The 24,277-nt window shown below is 37.7% G+C and overlaps 1 protein-coding gene across 2 annotated transcripts in view; it reads right to left on the bottom strand.

Moving 5' to 3' along the window:
- rcan2 (regulator of calcineurin 2) overlaps positions 1-24,277 on the bottom strand; it is a 68,718-nt gene that overhangs the window by 8,770 nt on the left and 35,671 nt on the right. Inside the window, exons 1-3 of one of the 2 annotated variants that reach the window (XM_056269118.1) lie at positions 14,871-15,095; positions 4,926-5,099; positions 3,849-4,020 (exon numbers count right to left, since the gene is read on the bottom strand). In XM_056269118.1, the coding sequence (XP_056125093.1) occupies positions 3,849-4,020; positions 4,926-5,099; positions 14,871-14,957 (433 nt within the window). In that variant the 5' untranslated portion in view covers positions 14,958-15,095. Of the gene's footprint in view, positions 1-3,848; positions 4,021-4,925; positions 5,100-14,870; positions 15,096-24,277 lie in introns of those variants that run through there. The other variant, XM_056269117.1, reaches the window with a different exon arrangement.

Raw genomic sequence — 24,277 nt, 5'->3', positions numbered from 1 at the left:
TGACGGAGTATGTTTTTTATGGGTCCACTGTTCGATCGCGTCTCTCTCTCTCTCTCTCTCTCTCTCTCTCTCTCTCTCTCTCTCTCTCTCTCTCTCTCTCTCTCTCTCTCTCTCTCTCTCTCTCTCTCTCTCTCTCTCTCTCTCTCTCTCTCTCACACACACACACACAGTTCAATCGCGGCCGCGCCTATCTCTCTCTTATTCGCGCACACACAAACACTCCAGCATTGCAATCTTGACATCGCAGCCTGTTCATTATGCGGTCACACCAAACGCGAATAGAGCGTCAAATTAGGGAATAGGACGCGCGTCTAAATTAAGCCAACATTTGAAGTGAACGCGCGTTCAGAGCTAAGCCGATGGTACAGATTATGTGTCCCTAAAGAACCCGCGTATCTAACAGTAGTTCCGCATTACATTAATTAATTTGCATGCGGGTTTTATTTACTTTTATACCGTGTATTCTCCGTGTAAATTCGTGCACCGAACCGTGACGCCCGTACCGTTTCGGTTCAATACGAATACCTGTACCGTTCCACCCCTAATATATTGTCTGTGGAAGGCGTAGGACCATAAAATATTTGTCCAATCATTGAATTCAGTCCGAATGCACGAATTGTTATGTGCTTTGAGACATGAGGTAATTAGACGCAGCCTCTCGTCATCTCTTTTGTTTGCTCTCTGCTGTATGCGTTCATGTGTTTTGAAGGAGCCGTGGCTTTGGAGACACTCTGAAGGGAGGATGGGATCGCATGCTTTCAAAGCTAGCTCGCTTTCGCTAGCCTCTCTGAAAATTGCCTACCCTACCTTTAACAGTAAGTATTTGACTGAACTACAGAGTAAGGGTTGTAACACTCCGATAAGCTATGACTTATTTGTTTGCACATCACATAGCTACATTACATAAATAATATAGGTTAAAACATCAGTTATACTTCCTCCGTAGTTATTTAGAAAGAGCCAGACAGAGAGAGATTTAGAATTCAGCAGGATGTTTTCACAGGATTTTGAAATTGATCCCTCGGGGGTTTGATGGATGAGAGTCCATAATGCCAGGCCCTGTTGCATAATTCAAATGTTCCTACTCCATAATCCCCAAACGCCTTTTACACTGTCAGCTAAAAATAGACCAAACAAACAGAGGGTGGCATTCAAAATTGACCTGGTTCCATAAGCGATGTACTGCCAGCCAGAGCTTTTAAACCGTCATATACTCACGTGCTCTACATGCTCTGAAGCTGTTTGGTTGCAAAACGAGGCAAAATGGACTGAATGTGCCGAGCAGCCGTTTAGATGAGAACACAAGACGATGATGCTCGAGCCTGGGAGGCAGATGGATCAGGCTGAGTGATATAATACTGACATATTTAGACGCATTACGAGAAACCGCATGGCACTCTTATGGATAAAAAAAAGTCTCTCAGATGGATTGTTTAGTTTAAAACAGCTGTGAAAGTGACTGACAGTAACGATGTTGTGTTTTCGGCTTGATTTTGGAAAGATCCAGTTCTGCAGATAAAGGCTGATGGATTCAAAGCAATTCTTAGCTGATGGCTGGGATTGTCTAGTATTCCTGGAAATCGGCAGACAGCATAAATGCAGCCAGTGTCGTTTATAAAAGGTTATTGACATGAGCCTGTTGATATGGATTTGATAGAGAGGAATGATATTCATGAGGCAAGAGTCAATGATGGTAAGAGCAAATCTGCAGAAAGCTCTCTCTCTCTGGTCTCTTCTGTTGTAGCGTCTTCTTGCTCTTTCTACACTACAGAAATCATATTCTTAATTAGCATTTTGACTTATTTTGTAGTTAAAATCTTGAAAAAAATATATATACTTGAGAAGCAACAGCATATTAAGATTTGTTTTCAAGTGTATTTTTGTCTTACTTAGAGGGATACTCCACCCAAAAATGAAAATTCTGTCACCATTTACTCACCCTCCAGTTGTTGCAAACCTGTATGAGTTTCTTTCTTCTGCTGAACACCAAATAGTTGTTTGGCACCATTGACTTCCATAGTAGAAAAAATGGAAGTCAATGGTGCCAAAGTTCCAGTCGTTCTTCAAAATATCTTCCTTTGTGTTCAGCAGAAGAAAGAAACTCATACAGGTTTGCAACAACTTGAGGGTGAGTAAATGATGACAGAATTTTCATTTTTAGGTGGAGTATCCCTTTAATATTTTTTTTTATATGTGTAAACAAGTTAAAAATATGGGAAACATCTGCCAGTGAACTGAGAAAAAATAAACACTTATATTCAAGATACAATCTATCATAAAGTTAGCATGAAATGAAAATCCATAAATTTTCTAAATGTTATTCACCATAATTGTGAATGATTCATCCATCCATGCATGTGTTTTATTAATTTATTTAATTGTTGACCTTGTAATTAATTTTTTTAATAATTTCCGGTGAAACAACAGACTTCTCTTTGGTGATGTATGCTGGACTTCTCCAATCATTTAGTCCTTCAGAAAATTTGGACTAAACCGCTCAATTTATATGGATTAATTTTGCGATCTGTTTATGAACTTTTTGAAGCGTCAAAGTAGTAGTTGCTTAGCTGTCAATGGAGGGACAGAAAGCTCTCAGATTTCATTAAAAAGATCTTCATTTGTGTTCTGAAGATGAACAAACGTCTTACGGGTTTGGAACGACACGAGGGTGAGTAATTAATGACAGAACTTACATTTTTGGGTGAACTAACCCTTTAAAGCCTTGATGTACCATACACTAGCCAAAATTATATGTCCTACTTTACAATAAGTAATCCATTAGATTTCATGAGCTTACAATAAACAGCAATATTTTACATTATTCATTAATCAAGCGTAATGTTAATTTATAAATTCCTCTGTATTGTTCCTTGTTAATTCACGTTTATGCAAAATATATGAATGTTAATGTAAAAAAATGTATATGTAGAAAATAACATGAACTAAGATTAATAAATGCTTTAAAAAATATAGTTTGATACACTATTACATTAACTAATATTAACATAGAGAACCTTACTATAAAGCGTTTCTTGAATTTCTTGGTTTATTGGACAATACCATAATGGTGATTCTATGAAATTATCGTTTCATATCATAGTTCCACCACAGTGTTTTTTGTAAGAGTAAAGTAGTGGTGGACAATGGAAAGACAAAGGACAAAGATGATTATAGAGTTACATAACGTTATGGAAGAACAGTATCCATTTGTAACTTAATACATGATGCTATAAAAAATTCCACAGAAAATGTATGGTAGCTCGTTAATTGGGAACTGGAGATACACATTAACAGGAAAGAGACACTGAAAAAGGTCACCCAGAGGTGCTTCGTAAAGTGCTTATTTACTCCGAGATGGCTGAGCTGTTCCCAGGAGAGCAAGGGCACTCACAGGCCCACTGTATGGAAGTGTGTGTGGTCCATACCAAACACAGCCCCCTGTCTGCATTGTCAAACACCCAGATAAACAGAAGCATCTATACGGCAGCTTTAATCAAAACACATTACAGCTCCACAAGCACTGACTACAGTAACTGCTCATCGGGGCACAGCAGGAGTCACACACACACACACACACACGCACACACACACCCTTGAAGGTCGGCTGAAGAACGCGCATTGATTAGGAGCAGGATGGTGAACGTACAGTAATCACCTGCACTGCAGTGAAGGGGACAATTTAAGACAAGGGACCACCGAGTGAGTAATGGATGTGCTTGATTTGAGAGGATAAGGATTTGTATATCTCAGCATGCAAGGCTGTTCAGGTGTAGACCTTTCATACTAGCACATGATGCACAGAGATAATGATGCCTTAAAACAAAGATTGAGAGCGAGTTGTGACTGACCTGGGCCAAGCTTGGCAACTGCATACAGCAGGTCGTAGTTAATAACCGGTGTGGTCTCGTCAATCTGTTGCCAGCCGACTGGAGGTGAGCCAGGAGGGGAGATGAGGAACTGTTTCGAAGGCTGGGGAGGAGCCAGGTGCAAATTGTCTCCTTCGGATGCTGGTTTCTGCACCTGAGAGCCAGAGAGTGTGTTAGTCCAGTCAGGATTCAGTCGAACAAAGACCTGACTGGAACATTTGATGGAGAGATCTAACCAGATGTTTCTCAAGTAGCTATTCACAAATATGTGCTATATGTTTAAAATCTGAGAACATTATGCAAGAACAGATCTATCTATCTATCTATCTATCTATCTATCTATCTATCTATCTATCTATCTATCTATCTATCTATCTATCTATCTATCTATCTATCTATCTATCTATCTATCTATCTATCTATCTATCTATCTATCGTTTTATCTGTTGCTCTATGGTTCTCTATCTATCTATCTATCTATCTATCTATCTATCTATCTATCTATCTATCTATCTATCTATCTATCTATCTATCTATCGTTTTATCTGTTGCTCTATGGTTCTCTATCTATCTATCTATCTATCTATCTATCTATCTATCTATCTATCTATCTATCTATCTATCTATCTATCTATCTATCTATCTATCTATCTATCTATCTATCGTTAGTCCTATTGTTTTATCTGTTGCTCTATGGTTATATATCTACAGTATCTATCTATCTATCTATCTATCTATCTATCTATCTATCTATCTATCTATCTATCTATCTATCTATCTATCTATCTATCTATCTATCTATCTATCTATCTATCTATCTATCTATCGATTGTTCTCTTTTTCTATTGTCCTATTTATCTATAAATGTTCAGACATGGCATTGTAAAAATGTGTATAGTCTTTTCTAATGCGTTTGGTGCCACTAGTGGCAGAGAAATGACACACTATACTTTGCTTAATCAGCTCAGACTTAGGCAGAAACAACATGATATCACTTGTCAAATGCTTAGTTTGTCTTTTGTGTTGTTGTGTTATATGTAACTAACTACCACTTCTCACCTGGGCAAAGTAGAGTTTGAGTTTCTTTCCTCTGAAAGGTGTCTCGTGCAGCTCTATTCTAGCGCTGGCTGCTGCTTTGGGGTTACTGAAATTGATCCGTACACGTCGGAAGCTCTTAAACTGCTGGAACGTCACACCCTCATCGTACGCAAGGAAGAGCGCCTCGAACATTTCCTGAAAGACAAAAAATAAACAAGGTTTATTAACAAGAGATGAATATTTCAATTCTGTTTACTGGCAAATGTCAAAACATGAATAATTCATGTCTTAACAGAGGACAGAGAAAGTTGAGCAGGAATGCTTCTTTACTGTGCCAGAAACAAGCAAGAGCTGTTCCACCAATATCAATCTCATCAGGGCCACGATAGAATGATTGCGAATAATGTCAGCATATCGCTGACAGGATGAACGTCATAGTATTCTTTATGAGACAGAGCAGTTTTTGGAACTAGGCCCGCCTCGCAAAACATCCAATCAGCTCAGCCAGAACTGGACCCTGTTGGAGAGACAGATTGGCTGAATCTGTTATGACACTTTATATTCATTTCCTGGGCAGGAGAGGAACTGATGAAAGCAATTCTATCTGCAGTTTGTCTCTCAGTTTAGTAATCAGTCCTGCTGGGCCTGAGCAGCCTTCAGCACTCTCAGCCTAATGTGTTAAAGAGAGGATTTTCCCAAATCAAATGTATTCTAACCTTCACCATGAGGACTTAAAGGGATAGTGGCCTTTAAAGGGATAGTTTAAAGCTTTTTTAATAGCTTACTAAATAAGTAAAAACATGCTGTTATGAAACTCCTTTAGGGTAGCATCTGAAACAGGATTGCTGGAATAGAAACACCTTAGACCGATTAGTATTTTCCAAAAGAACGCCATCAAATGTGCGTAGGCTATCACATTCCTGATTTGATTGTTCAGCTTAGTGAGGTATTTAATTGCATTATTTTCAGAGACCTGTAAAAAATGGTTAATGTCTCAGTGTTGGGTTTGCTTTGCCTTTTAAAGGCATTGCACATAAGCACTTGGAAGTGAGGCTAATGTGTACACCAAAAATAGGTATTCAACATGAAACCCCTCAAATATGCCCTAAACTTCTAGCCAACCGCTGGTGAAACACTTCAGTGTGATGACAAACAATAATCTAAAATGAGAAACTTTTATACCTAACATGGCATGGGAAAGTAGATATGAAACATAATGTGAGGCCCAAGAGACAAGCTTTGTATCAAAAAATAATTTCAGTTAGAGTGGATGGTGAAACACAGTAAACTGTGGATGGTGTGATGTAAGTTAATAATTGTAGAATTTAAGGGTTGTGACTAAAAAAGCTAAAGTTCCTGGTTTGATCCCCATATTGTGTCCTTGAGGACAGTTAAGGGTCTCATACTTCCTGCTGGCTGAATCATACAACCCTTCAGGTGTGAATAGTTTATACTTAAAACCCTGCATGCAAATCAAATTGATTTTAACTTGAGTTTGAGACTCCTGTTTTAAGGGATTGTTCTGTGATAAGTGTACAATTTGTTGCTTTTGATAAAAATGTCTTCTAAATGCCTATTTACTATCAGTCACTAGAGACTCTGCTCAATTCTTCCCAACACATAGAATCTAAACATGTCATTTTTAGCATCAGGAAATAGTGAATGTGCTCGATAAAAATGTCCAGAGACAGGGGAAGATGAAGGATTCGAGCTGCTCGCTGGTTCTCCTGCAGAAACAGATGGATAGCTGAGCCAGTTCTCTTCCACAGCGTCAATTCGCCAAACACCTTGTATCCTGTCACAATCTGTGAAAAACCTCCAGCATATTCCTTCATGTCAGTGCCAAAAGTGAACGTCCCCGGAGATGACAGCTGTGGATGTGTCGTGTCCACCGTGTGCCAGGACGTGAGGTGTGTATCAGCAGTGACAGCTGGGCCGATTCTGAATGACTCAGCGATGACAGGTGACACCAGAACAGTCCATTGCGTTCGGTATGTGCACATTTTCTATACTCCAGGTTTCTGACTCAGCACTTCCCTGAAGTTTTGCAAGATGTCAAGTGTATCCAGAGCGAATTATGTAACCAGAACTTGATGGTGTGTGAAATGCAGATCAAAGCACATTCGTCTGATCCACTGCACCTTGAAATGAGATCATTCACTAACGTCACAGCACTACTGGTCATCAGCATATGTTGTGTTGTGGATGCTGGTGTCCCTATCAGGCATCTTAACTAGCTTTATTAGCCCCCCTTGGTCAAACAGCTTCATGCTGGTCATTTTATCATCCGAATTTGGTAACGCTTTCTTTTACAGTACAGTACTTACGTGTACTTACAGTGTATTTACCTAGAAAGTACTGAATAATATAAGGTAAGTACATGGGTAAGGGGTAGGTTCAGGGTTAGTACCTAGTTATTACCCAGTAATTGTAATTACTATAATAAGTACCTAGTATGTACATGGGTAACATTATTTCTAGGTTGTTACTGGCGGTTGCTAATTGGCTTATAGTCAAAATAGCGAATTACTGATATTCTGGTCCTTATTTTTCAAGTCAAAGTCGAAAAACAAAAAAATTTCTGCTTAGAAAAGTAAAAACAGGTTGGGCTGCGTTTCCCAAAAGCATTGTAAGCTTAAGTTGATCGTAGAACAATTGCCACCCATGGTCTCTATGATCAACTTACAGTAGGCTTACGATGCTTTTGGGAAACGCAGCCCTGCGCAATTGGAGTTATCATTCATGTCCATAGCACAAACAGTGTAGTAAGATTTACAAGCCAAAGGTTAACACTTAGGGTTGATAAAAACACTAACCCCAGGTATGAACAATAGTAGTGATTATTATCTATCTATAAATTACAGAAACATCTGTGTGTCTGTTTTCGCATATCTCTCGAAGCGTTAGTCCGATGGATTTCAAACTTGACAGGTGTCTTGCTACGGGCAAGTAAGTGCAGTGCCGAGTTTGACGTTGTTTGGATTAGAAATGCAAAAGATATCGTTAAATATATTGGTAAAAGAAGCACTTAGAAGGTTGTGGTTTGAAAATAAACATTCTGACATAAACACTCAGCTAAATGTCAGCTAAACATTACTGTTTACTTCTGAATATTATATTTTATTCACGGCCATCATTTGTAGTAGCGCGTAGCGTTTTTGTGGAGTTCACTGTGTACCCTGCTCCCTGAATCGTGTAGTTCAATTTTCCACATTTATTGTATGTCATTATGTCAGTATCAGTATTTGCATTCTACCATCCACAAATAAAAATGTCACTGAACTTTTGCAGTGTAATTGTAACAATGAGCACTCAAACACACCAAACCAACAATTACCAAAAACACACACAAAAACTGATTTTGCACAGGCACTTTGCACTATTAACACCAAAAATATACAACATCTGGCCATCACAGCCATGTAATGTATTTAGAAAATAAACGGATGGAAACATAAATTTAAACATAAACATAAATAAATGGAAACACTGAGGTTATGAGTATCACTTTATGCCTAGATATGCCTAGTATGAGGCCAAATATACAAAGTAATAAACAAATAGATTTAATATTTTAAACAGATGGAGATAAATATAGCTGAAGTATGACTGTACATTATTACAAGGGGTTACATGGTGTTATGTTCCTTTTTGAGAGCCTTCCGCGGACATTTCAAAGCAAATTATTTGTAGTGGAAATAAATGACATTCCTTTACAAATATGGACACTGAGATGAAGGGAGGAGGATGCAGGGTTATGTGCAGTGGAATAATTTGCCACTGGCATTCTAAAAATATTACTCTATCTAATCATAAAAGGATCTGTGGAATGATATATTTCTATAATTACCATTTTTAAAACGGCAGAACTTTGGCGCATAGTGGATTTTCCACTCTCAGTAGATTGATCACACACACACACACACACACACACACACACACACACACACACACTCGCACATATGTATGTCCGACTAACTAGCTCATTTCATTTCATTTTAAATTGCATACTGAAGATTTTTTTTTTGACTGCAAATAGATTATATGTGCACAGACAAACATGCCATTGTTGCATTTCTTCATCATACTGTTTGTGTATCATCTAGGTTTCTTTCAAAACAAGATCCAATATTTAACTACTTGGTTGGTTGCAGGTAAAGTTGGCAAGACATAAAAGTGCAGAGAAAGACAGCAGACTGGCAGAAACATCTCAAATTCTCCATAGAAAATATCAGTGGTACTTCGTCTCCATTGAGAGCTGCATATGTGTTCTCCTCAACAGAATGGATAGAAATCTGCGTACAATGCTGTGCTTTTGGTTTGATCCTTGGCACAGATCTAACATCCCTCTCCTCTCCCCACTCTATATTTTTCTATTTTTGAACTCCAAGGAGCCTATTGGACATTAGCAAATCGACAGGTCTGCTCTTCATTTACCACCACCTTGAAACACATTTAAAAACAGCAACAGCAGTTGGCTTTAAGTGCCCTCATTTAAGGTGGTGGAAATGAACATTGATACCATCTGGTACTTGCTGGTATAAATGTCATGAGAATCAGACATAATGTTATCAAGACAAAGTCACTATGGCTATGAAGTTCTGACTACAAATACAATCCCCCGGTTTCACAGACAAGGCTTAAGCATAGTCCCAGAATAAAGTGCATGTTTTAGTTGTTTTAATTGAAAGCAACTTGCACTAATATCTTATAATATGTCACTGCCGTTGTTTTGTCTCAAGATGCACACAGCAGTAATGTGTTTCTAAGGCAAGTTTATAAAAACTACTTAAATGTCCTAATTGAACTAAGGCCTAATCCTTACTTAATCTAAACCCTGTCTGTGAAAACGGGCCGTAGATTATTATTATTATTTTTTTTTACATTTTATGACACTGAGAAATCAATGCATTGTATTTTTGCCAACTTGGGGTCAGATTAATAACAGCTTGCGCTAGCGCCAACCTCTTTTGGTGTTAAAAAACTACTGTCAGGATTCACTAAAGACATGCAGTGAAGAATTTGAGCTGAACAGGCATGGACAGTTATTTTTTATAGCTGACTTTTTTGCAATTTATGTGAGGAGCATATTTAAATGAATCATGGAAGGTGATTTTTGTCAATTTACAGGGGTTTTTTTCGCCATTATTTAACACCCCAAAATAAGCATGTCTTAAACCAGACGCTAATTTGCGCTGCTCTTGGTAGATTGCGTTGGTCATTATGGAAATGATCCGGCTGTGTCTGTACGATACTACCCAGAATTTTCCAATCGGAATTGCTTTCTCACGCTAATTTGCCCTGTTTAGTAAATCTGGCCCTTGATGCATTAAAAACATGAATTTCTCAAACTCATTTTTGGTGTAAAGTCTTCTGGATTTGTGGACCAAAATGAAAGCATCCCCTTTGACATTAGTAAACACTATATTTAATTCAATTCAAACTAAAACTAAAGGTTGTGAGTGACATACATTAAAGTTTCTTTTGGCACAATCCCAGGTAGGGACTCAACCATACAACAAATGAAATGACTGTACTTCCATCACAGCTTACTTAGCTTGTGCAAGATGGTGTCTGCTCTGACTAAAGTACTATTTTGTGTTTTTTTAATGTAGATGTCTTTAATATATATCTTTAATTTATTAGTATCAGTTGATATTGATTGTTACCTTTGCAGTTATTTAAATTTCACTTAAAGCCAATCTTTAAAGGGATGGTTCACCCAAAATGTCGTTCCAAATCTGTATGGCTTTCTTCTATGAAACACAAAAGATGAAATTTTGAAGATTGTCTCAGTTTATTAACTGTACAGTGGAGGTCAATGGGGTTCAATTTAGTTTGGATCCCATTTTCTTTGTGATGACAAAAACAGTTGAAAGATTCTTCAAAATATCTTTTTTATGTCATGGTTTAGAATGATAAATAATGGTAAATAATGACAGAATTTACATTTTTGGACTCTCCCTTCAAAATTTTGTTGCAGTATGGTCAAAATAAATGAGAAGTATTGTTTAGTAGCCTATATTGCAGTCACAAAAAGGTAAAGGAGGTAGCTGAAAAGCATTAGGTAATTTGCTATGAGCTTGTGCGAGAAATTCGGACATCAGTGAAACAATTTTACCTGATCTTCTCAAGAACATGTCCATTTTAGGTGAGAGTGGAGCGTTAAAGGACCAATCAGGCTGAATTATATAAGAAAGAAAGGGAAAAATCCTTTGTTTTGGAAGCAGCCAAGCAGCCATGTTAGTTTATAAACAGCCTGTGGTGACGTCTAGGCCGCTGTATGATCTCAACCCACTAAAGCATGAAATTACTGTGCAATGACACACTCGGTTAACAGCTTTTTGCTTGACAGATAAAAAGTCCATCAAGGATAAGAGAGATGCTAAAAATAACACACATTAGCCCAGTGACACCTCACTTAACTTCACATAGTTGCTTTCCTGCCAAGACGAACCAAAGCGAGTACAAACTGTGTCAGATGACAATACAAAAATGTAAACAGCAGATATGGCTGGAGACTCCATTAGAATGGAATGATTGGCCTTACATCAAGGAGAAAAAAATGAGGTTCTATGCTTTTCCACTCGTCTTTGAGGATAGTGTGGTAGGCATGTGGGCATTTAAGAAATTACAGCTGTTCCTTGGCCAAACCATGTGTTTACTGTTCACATTGGGGCTTGAAAACGGTCTTAATGGAGGGTGGAAGAGGGAAAAACGCAAACTGAGCCTAACCTTAAGATTAATCCTGAAATGAATGTCAAGTTTAACAGTCCCCTGCTTTTAATCAAGACCAGATCCTTTCCTTGCTGGGAGATGAATTAGCCTCAGAAGGGGGAGGAGAAAAAGGTGAGTTTTTCTTTGCATGGAGAGAGACTATTCATCTTATACAGATCCAGGCCAGATCCTCTCAAGCTCATTTTCCTCAACTTTGACCTCGGTTAAATATAACTCACAATGCTTCTCTTAGGCAAGCCTGCAAGCCTAAATATTACATGAATACTGGGATCTAGTATAATACAGAGATGTAAACAAACAGATATAATTGTCGCATACTTGTTCGCTGGCCTTGTGATGCATATTTTGCACAACATTTGTTTTTGCTTGATCTAGCAATCTCTAATCAGTGCATGGAAAAGAGAATGATTTCATTTTGAAACATAAGATGATGAGGTCTTTTAATCGTGACGTCATACAAAAAGGGGCCCAGGATGAAAACATAATCTTGAGAGTATTTTATCACAATCAGAAGGACTATCGAATGCTTCCCTCGCAGCGTACAAAGGCTGAGAACAAAGAAAAAAATCCAATAATACAAATCTAATATTTGGATGCTTATTTGGTGAACTGATATGACAGGAAATGGAGTCGTGCTGCAGTGCCTGAGATGTTCTTGCTGTTATTAGAGGAAGCAGGTCACCTCCATGGCACCAAGAGAAAATAAAAGTGACCTCCTGACTTGCCGTGTTCCCAGCAAGGAGCAAATAAATGTGGAAAGCCCAGAAGACCCACTGCTCTTCCTGCTATTACTCAGCATTATGGCCCAGCTGAAACTCAGCCCAGTCACAGCTCAGGCAATGTGAAACATGTCACGAGAAACTCATGAGGCAGGAAGAGACGGACACAGGGGGTCAGAAACACTACATGATCTTATAATGGTGAATATAGGAAAGATAAAGAGGTATTATATGAGACTGGAAAATATTGGGATATCAGTCTATATTCTTGACAACATGAAAACTTCTTTGTTTAAGGGTTAGTTCACCCAAAAATGAAAGGCCAGTGATTCTAGTTTCTAAAGTTATAAATATGGATATTTTTCGCCTCGCTTCAGAAGGCCTTTATTAACCCCTGGAGCAGTACAGATTACTTTTATGATGGATGGATGCGCTTTTTCATGGGCTTCAAACTCTCAGGCGCTACTCACTCCCTTTATAAAATTTGGAAGAGCCAAGAATGTTATTTATTATAACTTCGATTGTGTTTGGCTGAAAAAAGAAAGTCACATACACATAGGATGGCTTGAGGGTGAGGGTAAATTATGGGTTTTCTGAAACCATAGCTTTGTGTAATGCACAATACTCAAAGTAATAATTCAATCTAAATTTGGATGTGGGTTAGAGGGTTAGCAAGTCACATTTTTTCTTTCTTTTTGTGGACTATATGGTTGTTGTATGGCAAGAGCAATGTATCATTTCTTCTTCTTCTTCTTCTTCTTCTTCAAAAAAAAAAGAAACCCTAATGTTGTTTACATCAAAATTTGGCTTTTTTTTTTTTTTTTTTTTTTAGCCTACAAAACACTTTTTTCTGCTGTCATAAAGGCCTCATGGGTGGGGGAAAAAATAATATTGACCAATAACAGGACAACTTAAAGGCTTGTTCGCACCAATGTTCAGCACAAAAATGTGATCCGATTTTCACATGCTATTGTCTGTTCATACCAATGCAGAAAAAATATCAGACAGGCTGAATAAAATGTGATTACACTCTCTGACAGTAGGTGGCACTTATGGAAAAGCAGAAAAACGGTCACACTTTAGTTTGGGGAAAACATTTTCACTATTAACTAAGACTTTGGCCTCAATAAACTCCTGATTTACTGCTTATTAATAGTTAGTAAGGTAGTTGTTGTAGTTTAGGTATGGGGTAGGAATAAGGGATGTAGAATATGGTCATGCAGAATAAGGCATTAATATGTGCTTTATAAGTACAAATGAACAGCCAATATAATCTGCAAGCTAATATGCAACTAGTTAATAGTGAGAATTGGTCCCCAAACTAAAGTGTTACCAAAAGTGCTGCAGAAGTTTCCATTTCTGACACCCGCTTGTCACAGAGAATAGGAAGTTAAACAATATTCATATGTTTTTAACGGTGTTTGTCATCCTCAAAGACAAAAGAGTCCATTCCAGAATCTTCCTCTATATACTATTCAATATCGCTTAACAAAATATTGTTTGTGAGCGACACCAAGGCATAGTTTAATGTAACACCAGTGGCTCTTGGGGATGTGACCAAAAGTATGAAAATCATTTCTAGGCTAGTTTTTTCAGTGAGATAAAAAAAGAGATTATATTTTAGATAACTGCATTGCCTGTATACGGAAATAATGTCCCATTATTTTTCCTTTGTAGATGCTTCCATGATGTTAGACAAAAAAAAATTCCAATATATTTCTAGATACATAGTGCTTAGGAGCACTGATAGTCATAAAAGAAAAATCCTTCGCTACTGACATTCCTTCCATGCACGATGAGGATACACTACATTCAAATTGTCATCACATGTTGTCAGGACGAAGATATGTGGCCCCATCAGATCTGACCCTGGTTGCCGAGCTCTAATATTTACTAAATTGCCAAGTACAGTATAACATAGTTCAATTAAAATAGATTCCACTGATTCCAAAGGGTGCAATGAAGCATTGTAAACACCAATCCAAATGAAGGATGTGGAATCAATATTGACCGTGTCGGGTCTGACAGAGTCCGTGATGTGAAAGATGAACATGTAACAGACTTCAGAGAATGATGGTCAGTCGGGCAAGAGTGTGATGCACTGTATTTTTTTGTAACGAGAGGTGTGCGGTGTGAATGAAAAGAGAGTGTACGACTCAAGGCAAACCTTTTCTCGGACAATCTACCAAATGAGTGCAAAACAACTATTAGACAGAAAATCATTTAAACAGGCAAATTTACAAACACAATCACTTCAAAGACGAATAAAAGCACTTAATTTCAATCGATGAGCCTTTCAGTGAAAAAAGTGTCTTTTTATAGATATTTATAATGATGCACTCTAGTCTGTTATAATTACATACACACACTGTCTAAACATTATAGCCCTTTTTATTTGTACTTCAGAATGAAGGATGTCAATGTGACACAGTCTTTACGTCTTTCTAAATCAGTTAGGCCAACTCTTCGCTGTATATACCCTAAACAAGGATGGAAGTTCCTGCCCTACCTTGACCTCCCGATTGGTGAACACCTCCACGTCCACCGCGCAGGCGATGAGGGTGGAGATATTACAGTCCACGCTCCTGGAGGGCATGCTGGGCTCACTCAGAGTAAAGGGATGACCGGCCCCTGACAGAGTATATGTGAGCAGCACGTCTGAGTGCTTGGATGTGTCGCTTTCTTGCTCTGAACAGCCTGCTGTAACTCTCAGATAGTGTGTATGTGTGTGTGTGTGTGTTCAGTAGGCGGCAAGCGGAGTGTGAGCCCCCACCTCTCCTCTCTCTCACTCCATGCAGTGACATCACAGCCTCTCTTTATGAATGCTCGCTTGCTCTGGCACAGAGCTGTTTTTAGTTCATACGCTAAGACGTTTCCCTTTCATTAATGCAATAACATATTTTCTTTTTCAATGTCTTTCCACCTCTTATTTTTGTCAGTTTATTCCTTCATCTGTCTGATAGATTGGGTAAAGGAAGACAGGAGAGTGACTCAGCACTGCAGATTATTATCGAGTCTCATCATTGGCACTATTAGTGAGCGGACAGAAAAGACAGGTCTAGAACAACAAGGATAGCAAGAGAGAGAGAGAAAGATGAGATCTGTGTATCTCGGCAAGACAGGTGTATTATTAATATCTCACTCATTTGTGACATCATTCAGCATGCAACAAAAAGGCATTCATAGGAGAGTCTTCTAAATTTAGGTGGCTATTTTTGTCTCTGAAGCCTGACGTCATACTGTATTGATATTTATCTAGTAAACATTTTTTTTTTTTTTTTTTTTTTTTACAAAACCCTTGTGAATAGTCATTTAGTGAATAATCAGTTAATGTGCGACAACGACCAGCTACAGTAAATGTCCTCAGTTACTCAAGGCTAAAAAATATTGAATATTTTGTACACAAAATTTTGTAATAGGTTACAGTGGTTTAAGGACGATAAAGTAACACCGTGAATATTGTAATGGATTTAAAGGCACAGTGTGTAATTTTCGCCACTAGAGGTCGTACATTTAAAACAATAACATTTAAAACAATAACAAAATAAGGCGTAGCTTGATGATGCTGTGAAGGAGCGTTGAATTATGGGAGTTGTTGTCTTCACGACAGGACTCACAAATCATGTTCATGAATGAGGTAATGAAATACATTTTTATAACCGTTACGTTTGATCACATGATTTTATTTCATTCTAATGAATTAGCTGCAAGTAACGTAATGTTTAATGCTAAATTACTCAATCATGACACTTTATTTGTTGAATTAAATGGTGGGGTAACAAAGCACAGTTTTACGTGTTCAAAAGAATCGTACATTTGAAGGTACCCACAGCATTTGGCAAAAAGGCTTGCTTAGTATGTATAACACATACTGTATTTAATTATACTGCCATAGACTTGTTCACCAGACTTGTTAAACATTTGGGATAATGTAAGTACACAAGTGAACAAAATTTATAACACTGTGCTAGTTCTTTTTGGATATTTTAGACCATTAGTTTTCCTAAATACAATTTCATTAGACTAGGTCATAAAGGTAATTTATTCTTAAAATTACTATTGTTTTGCATTAATAAGTACAATAACTAAGTTTTTTTGGAAATGCAAATGTGCAGTAAAACACTGAGCTTGAGTGTAGAATGCATATCAAATGTATTTTTAACAACAGCCTACTTTTTATATGGAAAAATATAAATATTCCACTCTTATTAAATGTACCATTGTTCTTCTATAGTATCTGAACTGACCGACAGCTTCAGTGATTATAAAAGGAGCGCTCTTTACTTGCTTTCTGTGTAATTCTTCACAATTTGAAGAAGTTTTAGTTTTTCATGAGACTTCTTGAGTTTTCCAACTTCATACTTCAGTACAAAAAGCGTCAAACTTTGACAAAAAATTTTTTATTGAGGATTTGATATTTTATAATAGGGATTTCACAATACCTAAATATAAATTTAAAAGTAAAATATGTGGGGAAAAAAGCTATATTAGCAAGTGGAAATGGCTAATAAGCGAATAAATGCTACTCTGCCGCCATCTACTGGTTATGTCTTTTAATTTTTTTTTTTAAGAAAAGCGTTTGCCACGAGTTAGTTTTCCTACATCTTGAAACTTTTGGTTTTACAGATGGGGACAATCTTTGATAGATGAACAAATAATGTTTTTGGTCATCACTTTAAAAATAACATTTAAACTGTATAATATTTAGAGCTTTGAAGTGTGAAGCACTTGAAAATCCTTGAAAAGTACTTGAATTTCACTCACAAAAGGTTGTACAAACCCTGAAATTAATAATGTAAAAACATTTGACTATTTCTGCCACAAAACCATGGTTACAGTTAGAGTTACTACATTAAATCCATGGTGAATGTTGGTGATTTGTGAATTGAAAAGCATTAGGGATGCACGATATGTCGGCCTCCATATCGGTATCGACCGATGTAAGTTCACTTTTAATGTTTTCGTTATCGGCCCAATAAGAAAATTATCGCTTATCGTATCAGCCAAAAATTTCAAATCGGTGCATCCCTAAAAAGCATTCTATAACTTGTTCGTTCATGGCACAATGTTTTTTTTCTGGTTTCCACGTCAGCGCTGTTTGATCTGATATCTATGGTTTACAACAGAGAAGTCTGCACTGAATTTGAATGCTTCTGCAGCGGTTAAAACAGTTGCGAATTTAAAACGCTTTCTTAATGGATCCCCCCACAGCGCAGTGTAGTAACGTTATCGCGTGATCGAGATTGACCCGTGACATGAGTAGCTGTTCTGAGATCATGCTGCGCTGTATTGGTCAGAGCTAATAAACTGGCTGTGTTGCGCAGCTCAAACGAGTTGCGTGGTTTTGTTACACGTTTGTTTCGTTTGTTGTTTCTCATATTAAAAATGGCAGCTCTTATCAGTCATATTTGATCAACATGAAACTTGCACAGTCTATGACATTTATACATTATACAAACAAATTTGACTTCAAAATGTCACAACTGGCCAATCAGAATTATAATCCAGGTAATAAAGGAATGTACGGTGGCCGAGACAGCTCAACGCGCTGCAACTGAAGCAAACACATACAAATAGAGAAAAACGTGTGCAAATAGAAAAAAACGAATGCAAATAGAAAAACACGCGTGCAAATAGAAAAAAACACCAGCAAATAAAAAAAAAGATCTTCATCAGTTTCACAACACACGTGTGCTCCAAATAAGAAAACGCGCTGCAAAAGTTCACAACACAACCAAATACAGAAAACAGCTGCAAATAACACAGAGCACAACGGAAATGTTTCCAGGGGAACCAAATAAGTGACGAACCCGGCTGAGACGTGCTTATTGCTCGAGAGCAATAGATTGCAGAGCCCTTTTGGAGTGAGCGAGGCTCTAGTGTGCTGTTAGGCAGCCGTGTGGAACGCACTTGATGAAGGGAGCAACTAAAGACAACGTGGGATGTTCCCATGACAACGCAGCACGGTGTCCATCAGCTGGTCTTAACACAGAAATATAATGCTGTTAAAGCTGCAGTCCGGCATTTTTCCTCTTTGTCGCCATCTCTGTTCGAAATCTGCAATTGCAGTCATTCGCGGAATTATCAACTTTACGTGGGTTGTAGTTCAACACCCTCGACACGGCACTGCGCGGATGAACACAATGTTTGAGGAGAGTGTGCAGCTGTCAGTCACCGCGCCGATGTGGATATTGTCATTCAGAATCACAGATTATTCTTTTTGGAAGTATGACCAACATAAGAATTTTCACCGGGAAATGTCATCTGAACTAGTAAGAAACATTCACTTTTGTTCTGGTTCTGACATTGCAGTAAATCGCGCTGATTAAATCTAACAATTGCTTATAAGTTATCATTTCACGTGCAAAGTAGCTATACTATGTTCTCTAATTGTTAATGTTAACAACGTCAGCAAGCATTGCGTGACTACATCATGTAATGTCCTTCCGATATTATCCTTAGCCGCGTTTCCACCGCAATTGCCCGGAACAATTTGTCCCAGGAACTTTTTTCCCAGGAACTTTTTTTGCCCCAGACCGGTAGCTTTCTGCGTTTACATCGCGGTCTAAAGTACCGGGTAAACTGCGCGCGACTGCTCATTGCTTGCTTGTGACGGACAGTAGACTGTAAAGGACAGTAATCAGTTTTGAGCGCCACATTTATAATAAATATGGAAGAGATTCACACTGTGCTGCAGTTGTTTGAGATGTATTGGTTTACTAACCAGGTAATTAACAAAACGGCAGAAAAGAGACGAGCACTGATACTAAAGCGTGTTCAGAAAGCTCGTAATGCTAACGTTAGATCTAAAATTAGACAGCGTATGTTATCAGCTATTGCGGACATTGACCGTGAGAAGGCTGGGACGAACGCGCAGAAAATTTCTCTTCCGCAAATACGCTTAATAAAGCCTGAATCTCGTCGTCGGTCCAGCTGCCTTTTTTATTTTTATTAAATTCCATATTTGCAGACAGACAACTCTTACTGCATGGAACTTCATTACTGCATGAAGCCACGAACTGCAATAGATTCTAAAAATTCCGGTTAAAATAAAATGCTGCGCGGAGTTATCCAATCATAATGCGGCGTGAACACAACCAATCAGCATGTTCAGCGCACAAGCCCCACCCGCGAAAGTTCCTGAACTTTGAAAAAGTACTACCTCGCGAGCAGGGACTTTCGGAGGGGGAAATATCTACCCGGAACTTCATTTAGACCCTGGTTCCTGCGGTGTAAACACACCGAGTACCAGGCCAAAGTTCCTAGTTCCTGGGTAAAGTTCCTGCGGTGGAAACGCGGCTCTTGTTTTCGCATGGGTCCGGTTGCAGTCTCTTTTTTTCTGTAGCCACTCCGAAGTCCGAACGAAGTCTTTTGCATTTTACAGCGGGTGAGTCTCTAGTTGTCACTGATGATGATCGTCGTTTGAACCTTTCTGGATCCGCCATCAAATTGATAAGTTTAATTATATCAAGTGCTGTGAGAAAAGGCTATAAATCTCCACCTCCAACATCCTCACACGCAATATAGCTTATACTAGCCGAGACTCCTTCTTTATGTGTACAGATGTGACGTAATGACGCAAAGACATGCTCGAATCTCCCGCGGAAATCCACCAGTACCACTAAAATTAAAAACATTATTACAAGCTTACCGTTTTGCATCGAGCTAAGGCAAGCAGATAGTTTTGAACACTGGCTGGTTATGTATTTTATCAAATATGTATTTTGGATAATTTTTAACCCAAAAAAAGCTACGGACAGCAGCTTTAACATAACAGATGCAAATACATTTTTATTTTTAGTTTACAAAAAAAGCTTTTAAAATATGCGTTATATATCTGTGTCTCAACTTTAAAATTTTGGACCCTATATTACCTAACATTTCTTACGAAACTTTTCTTTATGAAAATGTAATAACATGAGACAATTTGTACAGTGTAACTGATGTATAGATAAATATCTTTCCTTCATGTTTTTCTTCTTTATCTTTTTTATTTATTTATTTTAGTTTCCAGCTCATTGTTCTTTTCTCATTTGTATTCTGATGACATTGAACATATTGTTAATACATTTTGTACATTGTATACAAGTTGTATGTCATAAAAAATGTAATCTCTGAATGTTTTGCACAAACAAATAAATAAATAAACAAATAAATAAAGTATAATTTTAAGCTGTAAGCACCAGCACGCATAGATTTATGGATATCTATGCCGGCACGTCCCAGCCGGGTTCGTCACTTATTTGGTTCCCCTGGAAACATTTCCTTTGTGCTCTGTGTTATTTGCAGCGCGTTTATGTATTTGGTGGTGTTGTGAGTATTTGGAGCACACGTGTGTTGTGAAACTGATGAAGATGTTTTCTTAATTTGCAGGTGTTTTTTTTTTATTTGCACGTGTTTTTTTCTATTTGCATGCGTTTTATTTTATTTGCATGTGTTTTTTTTTCTATTTGCACGCGTTGTTTTCTATCTGCATGTGTTTTCTTCTATTTGCATGCGTTTTCTTCAGTTGCAGCGCGTTGAGCTCTCTCGGCCACCGTAGGAATGGGCCATAAAACAGGGTCAGAATGGAAAAACATAGATAGAATGAGGACAAAAACAGATGCATGTGAGATACAATCGGAAAGGTCAGTGCCCGTCCTAAATGAAGCATGCTAAAAGACTTCAGACAGTTGAGTCATCACGTTGTCTGCACTGAGTCCCCAGAAGATTGTGTTTACTTTTCCAGCACTCCGAGGGCACTGATAGAATGGACCTGTACGAGTATGTTACGTTGTCCCTTCTCGATGGAAGCACTGGTTTTATCGGAGCGAGTCAATAAATGAACAGCTTAAATGACTCTGGCACCAAGGCAACCTTGAGAGGGAAAATGGCCTCACTACATAACACCTGGTGCAGAAAAGCCCAGATGGAAGCTGCTAATCTAAGCAGGCTTGACAATAATGGATGGATATGAGGCTCCTGGTATATGCGCCAATTGGAATAGCTGATAGTGACTGTGCAAATGGGACGAGGGTCCTTGAGGATGACAAGGCTAGAACAGAGTAATACTTCCTGAGATGCCATGAGACTTTTTTAATTAAGAGGAGAGGACAGCCCTGACAACACCATCAGTAACACACACACACACAAACACACTGTTAGATGGATTGAACGCTATGCCATGCACTACAATAGATGCGTGTCCAGACCATTACCCTTCAAATTGCGCAAATTGAACTCATTGGAATCATATCAATTTTGCAAAAACTCCCATATATTGCAAAAAAGTTTTTGCGCTCTCACATGAGTTCGTTTTTCAGGCAAGTCGAAAAAGGAATATTTCGCAAAACTGCAATGGAAACATTTTCGCATTTTCAGGTCACATGACATACGTAAAAGTTGATCATTCTTTAAAGATGGCGCGGTGTGTTTGGACAGAAGACGAGACAGAGTTATTTATTAAACTTATAAAAAACAAAATAATTACTGAAATTCTGGATTCTAATAAAAAATGCCACAATTAACAAGACCTCAAAGCAGAGGGAGGGAGAAACACCCAGAAACACCTCATACGTGGCGCTCCTAAGTATAAGGGGCTTTCCTTGCCATTAATGGATAACACGGCTACGTCTCCTTCGATTAAAAATAATGGCTATGCGGTGGCTGCGATATACGTAAACCTACCAACATTCGTTGCCATGATTTTTGGAATGACTTATCGCATAACATCAGTTAATGGAAACACCGTCATTTCACATTAGTTTTTTATCGGCATTTAGAAAATGAGGCAAAAGTTTTGCACAAATCTTTAGTGTTTGACCTCATACCTGAAATATATGCTATTTTATACTTATAATCAATTACTTTATAGTCAGTGGCTTTAATTTCAATCATTGGACTAATAATTTGATTACATAATTTGCGAAAGACGCTGCAAGTATACGCACCATTGTCTTTTGGTTTTCAAATTTGCTTCAAAATCAAAGGTTGTAATGTTGTGATTTATATTAGAGCCAGATGGTTTGGTTCAAAAATCAATTTTGGAATGTCTATATGAAAAATTGAATGTCTGTGGAGAAAATAAATGGGAAAAAATACTTCCAGAAACCCAGGCCACTGAAAAAGTGAGTTGTCACAGTTGAGCCTTATTGAAATGAATTTAATTGGATTCCAAACGCCTACACCACTATATTCTTTCAAGACAACTATTTATATTATACCAAGTGGGACAGAGCATTCACTCCAGACATCCTTCAAACAACCTTGGCCTTCGGGTTAAAGCTCTCTGAGGAGATTGTGACTTGTAAAACTTTTCTATATGCTAATCTTTCCTCAACATTTTCTCCAAGCATGTCATGGGAATGGTGGTATATGGCTAGTCTGTGGGCACAGTTTGCTGTCGGTTGTGATATGTTTCTTCCAGTCTGGAAAGGCTTTGGTCAGTCTGCACCATGATTTTTTTATGTATTTGTTCTTGAACTAGGATAGTTTCTTGACAATTCAGGGGTTGCAGATGGTCTTATTTCATCATTTTAGCTCAACAGTTTGTTGTCTCTATGCACTAAAAGGGTCATATAATTTGCAGCCTGCTATCTTTGCACTTTGATCCCTCACTGGGGAAAACTGATTAATTCTGCACACGTAAAGTTATCCAAAAACAACAAGTCTGAGGTGCCTTAAGAAGGTGTGCCCTTCCTCATCATCTCTAGCTTTCCTGTGGTGTAAAGAAAGAATGAACCTTCATTAACAAGTTAACAAACATTATACTTGCAGGTCAAAAGTTCATATAAATATATCAAGGTTCATTTAAATCTACATGGACGAATGATGACTAACCAAAACGCAATCATGTTTGTTAATGTTATTAATGAAAGTCATTATAAAATGTTACAGAAGAATGCCGATGTTCCTTGTGACCTTGTTGGAGGGAGACTAGTGTAAAAACTAAAAATAATATTTGGCCAAACTAGATGTTCTGAATTAGAGGAAGCTATGGATTCAATTTGAAAGGTTAAAAATGGAGTCCATGCACTTTACAAGAATTGTAAACATTGTGACATTCATTTTATGCCAAGCAGGATGTAGGAGTTCAGAAGTAAGCAGCAGATAGTGTGGGATCAGCAGGCACTCAAATTTGTGATATAAGATTATATGTTTTTATTTTATTTTCAATATGCAAATATGGTGAGGGGCCAGAAGTCCAGAAGTGTTTTGTGCGTTTTAAACCTTCTTGCATTAAAAGTATTTTAATTTTGTTTTATTCATTTATATTTATAGTATTTATTAATAACAATCATAAAAAGTTAGCTTTTAGCTTTAATCAATTTTAGCTTTAATCAATTAGCTTTTTTCCATTTTTAATTTTAATTTTAGGTTTAGTCATTTGATGTGTTTTTGTCATTTTATTATTGTTTTTGATATTATTTCTATTTAGCTTTAATTTATTTTTATTTCAGGTTTAGCTTAAATTTACGTTTTTCATCTAATATTTATAATTTTATTTCAGTAAACATTTTATTTTTTAAATATAGTTTTAGTTTACAATAACAGCGTTAAAAATGAAATGTGGCTAAATGTGTTGCTAAGCCACGATGTTGGCAGATAGTTAGCACTACAAACTCTTATTAATATGGACAAAATGGGATTTATCGCTTGGGGCTTTGAAGGATATGGTGTTAAGCACAACTCAATCTACAGTTTGTCATTCAGAACATAACTACTTTGCTCACTTACACGTGAACTAATCATTTGCTGAGTAAACCAGGTGCTCATATTGACCGGTAGTCGCTCTTCCATTTGCTCCAGAATAAATCATGATAGAAATCGTGTTCTTCCTGCTCTATTGTCACATTAAAATTAGCTCATGCTGGAGCACCAGGTGATCTCAGACAGGGCAGGAGACCATGTGACATAATAAACATGCAGTCTGACTGA

This window comes from Rhinichthys klamathensis, unplaced genomic scaffold (assembly GCF_029890125.1).
Source record: "Rhinichthys klamathensis goyatoka isolate OS25496 unplaced genomic scaffold, OSU_Roscu_1.1 h1tg000281l_1, whole genome shotgun sequence".
Lineage (NCBI taxonomy): Eukaryota > Metazoa > Chordata > Actinopteri > Cypriniformes > Leuciscidae > Rhinichthys > Rhinichthys klamathensis.
Note: the sequence above shows the minus strand (reverse complement) of the source record. Positions and strands in the feature narration are given on the sequence as shown.